The sequence below is a fragment of the Seriola dumerili genome, unplaced genomic scaffold (assembly GCF_002260705.1).
Source record: "Seriola dumerili isolate Sdu_G_001 unplaced genomic scaffold, Sdu_1.0 BDQW01000138.1, whole genome shotgun sequence".
Taxonomy (NCBI): Eukaryota; Metazoa; Chordata; class Actinopteri; order Carangiformes; family Carangidae; genus Seriola; species Seriola dumerili.
The window spans coordinates 6,576,084-6,586,398 of record NW_019174393.1 but is presented as its reverse complement, the minus strand read 5'-3'; the positions used below and the strand labels follow the sequence as shown (position 1 = coordinate 6,586,398).

At 42.1% G+C, this 10,315-nt stretch overlaps 1 protein-coding gene across 1 annotated transcript in view; it reads left to right on the top strand.

Annotated features, from left to right (window-relative positions):
* Positions 1-10,315, top strand: part of snd1 (staphylococcal nuclease and tudor domain containing 1) — a 171,632-nt gene that overhangs the window by 98,677 nt on the left and 62,640 nt on the right. Inside the window, exon 17 of the mRNA XM_022749010.1 lies at positions 10,109-10,297. Coding sequence (XP_022604731.1) covers positions 10,109-10,297 — 189 coding nt within the window. The remainder of the gene's footprint in view (positions 1-10,108; positions 10,298-10,315) is intronic.

Here is a 10,315-nt window from a genome sequence, read left to right as displayed (position 1 = left end):
AACCCCCCCCAAACACATGATGAAATAAAATATTTAGATTAGTGAGACATTGTCAGTGGCACATGTACGGTTGAAAAGCTGTGATGGACCTCAAAAGAAAACAAAAGAACACCAAAATAGTGGGACTATTAGAATGAAAAAGGTTGGATGAGGTGAGGCTTCCCCGTCAGCTATCCTAAGCCAGTAGGATGCCTGTGGGTGCTGGTTATTGACTGTTCCTGCTTTGGCAGGCTAGCAGTACAGCTAAGCTCTAGGCCAAGGGCCAAAACTCTGGCACCAACCAATTCCAAACTAGGTTGGTTCATTAACTATCGGATCACGGGGTCAGGACAGACAGCTATTTGTCACATGTTGATCGAGTTAAGCCTGAGAGGGGGAGGTTGTAAAATATGCTGGAAAAAACATGCTGAATTATTTCCATGCAAGTGTTTATAAACACACATAGTGAATAAACACATCCTTAAAATAAGGATAAGCCGTCAAATGCTTTGCAAAATAAAAAGCAGTAAAACTGAAAGGGCTGGTCAGGACCGGACCAGAGCTTTAAAAGACTTTCCACTGTGTATGAGAACAAGAAACAGGTGGAAATGGAGGGCAGAGCTCGTGTTAAAAAGGAAAGAAGCTCTCCATTTACAGCATGGTGTTAAGGTGAGAATTGGCCTCACGCGTTGGAGAGGATAGTGCTGGTCCGACGAGTAGCTGCGACCTGCAAGAGTCTCCGAATGCATTGAGCTAGCACAACCAGCCAGCTTGCCTTTCAACTCAACATCAGTACTGTAGCAGTCATTAGTAGAAAATAAAGCATCATGCATAAAATAAAGTTGTTTATGCTAATCAAGAAACACAACACATGTCTCAGAGGTTGGCAACCAGAGCTCTTTTGGCAACACCAGCCTCCCTCCAAAAGCAGCTCTACGTAATTCCTGGAAACTGCACCAACTGCCCGCAAAAGGCAAAGCCCACCCCCTACCAGCCCGCAGCCGAACGAGGACAGGTGTGCCATGACCTTGTGCTCCACAAAGCGAGAAAATTAGATTTTATATGCAAACGACCAGAAGGCAATCCGAAAAAATATGTGTACCGAGAGCGAGAGAAGACACAGCAGCCTATCCAGGCATTAACCTCTGAGAAATACTAAGGTCATGCTGGCTACATGCATCAAAAGATTCCGTAAAATGATATGCAGAGCATGCCAGTACCTCTAGACAGCTACAGTATGTGAAAAATGCTCCCTCGGGCTGAGAATACCACATATGTGCCCGTATCATAGAAGCTTCTTCCTTCAATGGAGTCCATGGAGGAGGCCTCTCCACACTGATCCGGATCTCACCCGCATTCATTGTATGGCTCCACGATCACGCGCTGACCAGACTATGAAGTGCCCGGCCAGCTGTCATCTGTCCTCTTTTCTCTCCACTCGTTACTTACTTGCTTACCATCGCTTCGCGTCTGAACTGTGAACTCTCTCTGTTCCACTAATTGCACCATTTAAGTCCTTAGGAGTGCACAGATCGCTCTCTCGAATAAATGGATTATGGGAGCCAGAAGGGGCTGATGCTCCCCCCCTGAATTACAAGTACAGTTCAGTGCGGTCCTACTTGTCCTATCCTTGTCCGTCTTGCATACATTCCAATACTCTCCACTGCTGCTTGCCTATCCCAAAAACATGAAAGAGAGAGTGATTGCAGGAATCTTTGTTGAAAAATCTCCAGCGATGTGAGCACCAACGACCCTGCCATGCTAAATGTAACTCCAGCAAGAAGCCACATTCCTGACACCTCGTCGAGGACAATTCGCTGACGCGGCCAACCTCTTGGCAGCGTGTGAGGACAGATGTGACTTGCACCACAAGGGTTTGACTGGAGCTAACCGAGTGCGACAGGGCCGAGAGGAAAAGACAGCAAATAGCGCCGACGAGCAGACAACAGTGATTGATGTTGGATGTGAGTGCCACAGCACCAGTGCACAGATGCAACCACAGCCTGATTGTGTGGTGTATCGGGTGGTGTGTTGATGCGGGGAGAGTGTGTGTAAATAGAGCACAGGGCAATAGCTTGATGTGTGTGAATGCAGACTATGCAACTGAAGGCAAGAGGGGGACTGTGTCAAAAACCCGTAGAGACCATCTCGAATAGCTGAAGAGCTGGGCATTTTTTCTGTCTTTCTCTTTCGAAGTCGTGCCTGGTCTGTGCTGTGAGGCTGAACAGGTAGGCAGATTGCATCTCCTCCCCACTCCCTCCCCGTCTCCTACTGCCATGCCCTCTCTGATTGTCCCTTACGGCGGGAATGAGAGCACACAGTACGCTTGTCAGGCGTCCCCACAAGAAGCAAGTGTAATGGAAGGCCACTCAAAAATGGCTACGACACACACACACACATAAAGAAAAGCGTTGTGTCAACCGGGACCCAGACAACAAGGTGGAGAGGCGCGGCAGTAGCACCTGAACCAAAACTCACGAGACTAAGAATGAGAGGGCACAATAACCAAACAAATAGCAAATAACATCAAAAAAAACCCTGACCAGGCAAAGCTCATCAGCATCCGAACGGACCGCACGAAGCAGACCAAGCTCCACACAACAGAAACCAAGTATGTATCCACAACCTGGCCGTCTTAACAATTTTGGGGTGGCAATGTACAACTGTTTTGGGACCCACACCACGAAACTTCTGCAAATACAGTCTATAGGCTATAGAAGTAGTTGCATTGAGGAAAAAACAAATTTCTCTTTACTGACTCACAGTAAACAAAACCACAGCACAATTCCACCAGTTCTTGGAAGCAAAACAGTAACATCTCTTTAAATTTCAGGAGAATCAGGCGGTTAACTTTGGATCGACAGGTCTGCAGTCTAGAAGTTTTTTCTTTTCTTGGGGGTGTGGGGGGGGGGGGGTGGTGGTAGGTCAACCATATTAGCCGACGTCAGTAAAACCAAGAGTCGTCTCATTGCCTGCATTTTACCACCTTTAGGTTATGGGTGACCTCTTTTACCCTCACTGGCCCTTATTCCTTTTTTTTTAGTGGGGACTACACGGGTCATCAGCCGGCTCACCTGCCTCTAACACAGGCTGCAGCTTCTCTCCCCATGTGAAGATTTTTTTTTTTAATTACAGGCCCCATTAACACGCTATTTACATCTCTGGCTGATCTATGCCATTAAGGAATCAATAGCGGTTTGTTTAATTCATTCATTTATTCGTCTCTGTCTGCTTCCCGTGCTGCTTTTTTTTTTTCTTTTCTTTTTTTTCTTTTTTTTTTTTTAAAGGTGATCTATATTTATAGATTTCTTCCGGAACCAACTGGCCTTTTCCTCTCTCGATTCGACCACAATGACATGCCAGCACATTTGGCCTTTTTTTATACCCAGGCATCCCTGATACGATGTGAGAAAGCAAGTGTAGCTTTTAAGAAAGACAAGTCTTTTTGTTAAGAGTTTGTTAGAGAACTACACCTGAAAAGCCTTTTACCATAATCAAATAACTAATGTTTATTTTGAGGGGTTTAGCATGTGTCCCTGTTTCCTGGTCATGCTGTGCTACTATGTTCCATTAACAGCAGTTTATGGACCTTAGTAATGGCTATGCACTATTGATAATGGGCAGTGGGATGATTTTTAGAGGGTGACATGTAGTAGTATGGTAGTTACACAAGGTAGTTACAACATACACATTAAGATGTAGCCCTATTTTTTTTTCTGGTTAGGCTTTTCCACACTGTCAGTGCCATCACAAAACAGTGACAGCAGCACAGAGATGTTACTCCTGCTCTCTGGCATGAAAATGGGTACATACCTATCAGCACAGACACACAGAATCTCAGACATAGTTTTACCTTTTTAACACATCCACCCTTAAACACTGATTTTGTGCTTACACACACACACACACACACACACACACACACACACACACACACACACACACACACACAAACACACACATTACAGGATGGCTGTGGAGCCACACAAGTTCCCTTTCACATAGCTGTCATGGCTTTTAACAACTCTGTCACACTAATTGTGTATTTATTGCCGAGTAGTCGTCTATTTATTTGTTTTGCTCCATGCTCATCTCTCATCCTGGACACTTTGATTCAGTTTACAATTTAGCTTTGATTAAATATCTCCGCCTAACAGCAACACCCTCACGAGATATTGATTTCTGGTTGAAATCTGATCAGAGTTGTGGTCATATGTCTTGCTTGGTGTTACAGGTGTATCATTTGAAGGAACTGTGTGTGTCCACTTAGAAAAATGATCCATATAAGCTAACATGTGGGGGCAATAGAGAGAGATGAAGGACTTTTGTAGGAAGGGGCCGTTCATACCCCCAAATTGAGTTTTCACGCAAGACTGAGTTTAGTGCAGCAAAGCTGACCCGTCGATGCTCAGCTTTTTCTACTTAAATCCACATGTGCCCATGAAAAGGACAAACTGTCCTCTTCATGTGACATTCATGACTCTGAATTAAGTGTTCAGAGTCATTGATTTTTTTAAAGTGAATAGGGAAGGTTAGGAATATGAATTAAGGTGTAGGGATTATCTGATTGCTCCCCCCCCCTTTTCCCCTTTCTCCCCACTTTGCACCTCAAGCTACATCTTAGGATCACTCATTGCTTAGAGGAGTTTTGATCTCTTTACCCCAGCACACAAAGGAACACACACACACACACAAAACCACACACACCTCCACATCACTCTTCAATCTTCTCCAAGGCTCAGTTTGATAAATGGCTTATTCTGCTGGATGAGCAAAGGGCTGTAGGTGGGAGTGACTTCTTTCTTTCTTTTTTTTCTTTCTTTCTTTCTTTCTTTCTTTCTTTCTTTCTGATCCATTTTTCCTTCTATATGTCTGTCATATGTATTTCTTATCTCGGAGTCAGGGTTATGAGGGAGATGAACAGATAGTTATACTGAGATGGAGAGAGATGATGCTGGTTTTCTTAATTAGTCAGTAACTTTTAGCCTCCCCTTAGCTTGTCATATTTGCTGTGTGTGCTGACATCTGGTACATTTACACAAATACACCCAGATTCATTAATGTGATGAGCACTTAATCCTTTAACACTCAAATAAATATGAAAAAATATTATCCCCTGAATCATTTGACTTGCTACTTAAAACTACCGATATTTTCACTTTGATTATGTTTTATACATATGTACACACACACACACACACACACACACACACACACACACACACACACACACACAAAAAAACACTTAAGAGCCCAGCTAAGTATCAGAGAACAGTAGCCGTAAAAGCAGCCGTCTCCTTGCTCCTTAATGAGAATGAATGAAGACATGCCAAGACGTCTCCACCTGCCAGTCTGTTTTCCCGGTGTTCACTGTTTGCATCTACACATTACAGGGACCCCTTTGACAAGCACGTACAAACACACTTCCCTCTTTGTCTCTCACACACACACGCACACACACCAGCAGCCTGGAGTACACGCTGAACAAATGCTATGTTTGCTTCTGTCAAAGCCTCAGCCTTTAAACTTTATGACCAAAACTGGTAATTTGACTCATGCAAACTTAAAATCTCTACGGGGATAAGTGTGATCTCAGTAATTGGAATATGCTGTAAAACTCAGATTTAAGTAGTGGCAGAGTTGCTGTCAGTGATGATTGAAAACACTGACTGACAGATTAATTTCCTCTGTACCTTGCATTATGTTTATAGCCTGCTTTTTTCCCTGCTGAGAGAATGCACAGCACATAATGAATGCATAAAGTAATACTTGAATTGAGGTTCGAACCTGTGTGCCAGGTTCGACCACATGGCTTCTTAAATAGCTTGGACAAGTAAGTGGATACACCCTGTTCTCTATAACTTTTGGCTTTTTATGCATTTTCTTTTTACCCTCCAGGTATTCAAAATTTGTTTTGTTTGGATGTGGCGATAAAAGGAAATCCCATTGCTTGCCAATTTTTAAATTGCCAGCCCACTGTGTTCTTTCATTTTCTTTTAGTGTGGGGTATGGCTCTGACATGATGTGTCACCTACCGCAGTCTTTTTTGATTTTTTTTGTTCACTTTCAAACAGCTAAGTGAATTAAATCTGCTGCAGTTTTAAAACATGCCTTCGGGCCAGGTTTCACTTCAGTGGTACCAAATGGCTTTGTCTTTTGTACTTGTGAATTACTGCACATGTGTATGTGCATGCACATACACACTCATGCGCTTGTGTGTATGCGTATTTTGCCTTTTTCTCTTTTCTGTCCACTGTGTCGACACAATCCCAACGTTTATGAGATTACCAGAGCCCATTTGTGTTCCGGCGGGAGCCATCTTGGCTCGGAGGAGGCCTCCACTGGGAACCATCTGGGCTCTACTCAAAGCAGTTTCCACTCCGCCTCCCCTGTCCTCTCCACATTGTGACCAAAGCTATTTATTTAAAAGGGAGGGGGAACTCAAATTACACTTGTGAGTATTCGTCAAACTCTGATCATGCTCCTGAGCTCTGCGGTGCCACTGTTTCTACATGCAAAGTAAGTGACATTGGAGCAGATAGTCATTGGCTGCAATAATTCCTAAGTGAGGATAATTTTAATAAATAAATAATCAATTGATTATTTCATTGACTAATCATTTAGTCAAAGATATAACAAATGCTGATAACAACTTAACTGAAACAATCATCCTATATAAAGTCCGAAAGGATGTAACTTAGTCTGCTCACAACGCAGAACAGCAGAACAATTGATGCCAGTAATATTAGAAACAATATATAAGCATAAATGAAACAAATAGTTAAAAACAATCTAAAAGCAGATAGAGAAAGTGACATGTGGTCATTATTGGCAGTGATTGCCCACTGGATAAACGAGCTGTCATCTGTCCATTTTCCAGATCTTTACTGTTATTAAGTGCGACATATTGTACTAATAGTATTACTCTGCAATCTTGCCATGGATTTAAAGCCTCTTCAAGCTGATCTTATTCTCCTAGTGGAAAATTGGGCCTCCTCTATTATAAATTAATTTGTCCTTCTTAATTTCACATTTGACCTCCCTATTAACTTCTTTCATCTTCTCCCTGCTGCCCGGTGAAATGCCAGTTTCTTTTTATTTAATGATGCTCTCAAGGTCTTGGTCACCCATGGTTTATAATTCACAGATGTTATTGACTTTAGTGTGAGTATCACACTCTGTCCATGAGGATAAATGTAACTGGGGACATGATTAGTTTTATGTTGATTGACTCATTGGTTATGTTGAATCATCGGCTTGTAGTTTGTCTGTTCTTGCTACATCTGATTTGTTATTGTGGCATCTAATTATAGCTAATGTGCACAGTTCAGTAATACAACTTACAAAAATCTGCATATTAGTATTTTTTTTAACATTTGGATTTATTCTAATGGCCCTAGAAGACATTATTGGTATTCAGAAAGTGTGCAGATAAGCTGGATGTTTGTGCCTATGAATTGGCAATTATCATCTCTGCTAGGGGCGTACAACAAGTCCTTTCACTGTGTTTTTCAGAAGTTGGCGTGTCCATTTAAGTCTGTTGACCTTGCTGCGGCATCATTCAGGTCATGTAATTTTACATGTACTCTATTATATTATTGACATTACTTTGGAAGTCCTATTTGCAATTATTAATGCTGTATGCAGTAATGTTGCCCCTCTAGTCACAGTGCGCTGTTGTCAGTAGCGGGCAAATTTTTCTTCCATAAGGCTGGCAGTATGTGGTAAATGAAGTTTCCTCTATCAGTGGTCTGGGAAAGAAAACAGACTAATTTGCTCTATTATGATCGAAAGGGTGCAGGACCACATATCTGTGTTGCGAGTAATTTCACTTAAACAGTTCCCTCCTCTCAGCATATCTTTGCCGCTCGTTCTCTTGTCATCTCTCGATGTCGTGAAAGCGTGACTGATCTGACTTCTCCTGCTGAGTGATTTTTTTTCTTCCACTTGCTTGTGACATACATCACATTTGTGTAGTTGCTACATGAATAGCTACAGAATTATATTTTCCTCGAGCAAACCTTTGGGTATACAGGAATAAGTGTCGACAGAATATCTCCTTAACGTCAAGATAAGTTCCTGCAACCAAACTGAAATCTTTGGAATGATTTGAAGCAGGCTGTTGAGCTATGATCCCATCTCTTACTGACACGACTTGTCTTTGAGTTTGTGGCATAAACTACTGCATTTTTTTTAGGTAATTAATGATTGTTAGAGCTCCCCTTCTCTGTAAAGGGCTGATCAAACTAAAAATTAGTATCCAGCCGGCTTCCATTCATTCTACAAAGGCAGCTAGAGTTCCCTTTGTATTTCCCTCTCTGTTTTTGCAGTAATAATAAACAGTTTTTGGTTTGGGAGCTCTCAGTGTGCAAACTAATTCTAGTTCATTTTTGCATTAAATTTTATAACACCTAGTGGAACAGATTCTAGTCCAGAAGAAGGCCAGCGGCTGCACCGGTCAGAGTGAACTTCTAGTTTCTATTTTTCCTCCAAATTGGAATTTCTCCCTGTGAAGAGTTGTTTTTAGTTGTCAGTGCTGTTTTATTTTTGTTTTGCATTTGCTGCCTCAGTGGTAGTTGGTAACAGTTAAGTTGGTTCTAGCCATTCTAGCCTTTTTCCAGCACTCGCCCACTTCCCCATTTGACATTTGGGTGCTCGGAGGACCAGTGATGCTCTAATAGCCTGGTTATGTAACTGCTTCTGCACTTAGAGACAAAGAGAGATAAAATGGGGTGAGTATCCGAGATAGCAGAGAAGAAGAGAGTCAGAGAATGCAGATTACACAGAAGCAGATGAGGTATGAGTGAGCTTAGATTGTATCATGTTCAGGACCTGGGAGAGTACAACAGTGTCCTAGATGCTCTTTGTCTTTTATGGAGCCTTTACAGTACTTTTTTTTTTTTTTTTACTGTGTCAGAGGCCAGTACAGTGATTGTTACATGGTTATTGTTTAATAGCAAACAGCTCCTTTTGTGCATGACAGAAATTGTGAGGCACAATTAATAATAACAGTTGTTTTTCTTTGAGCCACTGTTGCATTGATGCACTACTGTAAGAAGTGTTGTTACTGTTATTGTATATGCCTTTTAGCCATTTTCATAGACTGCTGATTGCTTGATCCAAATAGAAACTGCTTCCAGAAAGTGGAAATATATGTATGTCACTGCTATATGCGTAGGTTGTCAATTTTGTGCTTAATAATGGAACAGATTATGCGTTCATTAATAAAAGCTTTTAACTTTAGCTGAGAACAAGGCAGAGCAGTTTACAAACTTAATTCCCCTCAGATTTCCCTTGTGGCTGCAGGGCTAAGCAGCCCGAGTCTTAATCGCTTGACTTCTCACTATCTCTTCAACACACCTGCCCTCTCACTTTTTTCGCTGACTGAGGCTTTAGAGTAGGATAAAATCGATTGATTTTTTTTTTTCTTCCTTTCCCCGGTCGTCCATCACTTATGAAACAAAACGTAATGAATAGATAATTAGCCTGAATAGGCAGAATTTGGTTACAGTCCATCATGGCCAATGTTGTAAGATCTTTCCTACTTTGTCAGCAGGGTTAGCTATTTCAGTGCCCTCATTTGTTAACTTAAAGGAATTGCATCTTAGCTGTCACTAATTGCAAATGATTCACATTGCAAAAAAGTAGATGACAATATTTTGAGTGTTAATTAGGTTGAAGTGCAAACGCTGCACTTATTCAAAACCACTCATACTGTTTGTGCAGTCTCTGATTTCTACACTTAAGAATTGTATTATTTGCAAAAAGACACAGAAGTTGCATCTATTGAACGCTGACAGTGGTGCTTAATTAAGAATGTCAAGGACAAGTTAGCCTCAGTGCGCTAGGACAAGAGGCCTCTACAGGGTTTTTGTGTGTGCCATGGTGACCAAGTCCAAAGACCACTTATATGGTATTGTCCATACCATAGGAATGAAACAGGCTCTCTGTGTGCATACCACCTAATCAGCAGAGAGCCCACAAGTGTCCATTAATGATTCTACTTAAGAGCAGTGGTGTCTCCGCAGAGGACCCCCTCAGCTTCATTGCTGTAACGGAATCTCAAACCTCTTGGATACAGAACATTAACCACCCTCTTTTTTTCCTCTCCTCTATTCTTCTGTTCCAGGTTGAAGTTGAAGTGGAGAGCATGGACAAAGCAGGGAACTTCATTGGCTGGCTGCACATCGAGGGTGTGAATCTGTCAGTAGCGCTGGTAGAAAACGCTCTGTCCAAGGTCCACTTTACAGCAGAGCGCAGTGCCTACTACAAAACGCTGGTCTCAGCTGAGGAGGCATGCCGGCAGAGGAAAGAAAAGGTAGGCCCCGTACAGACA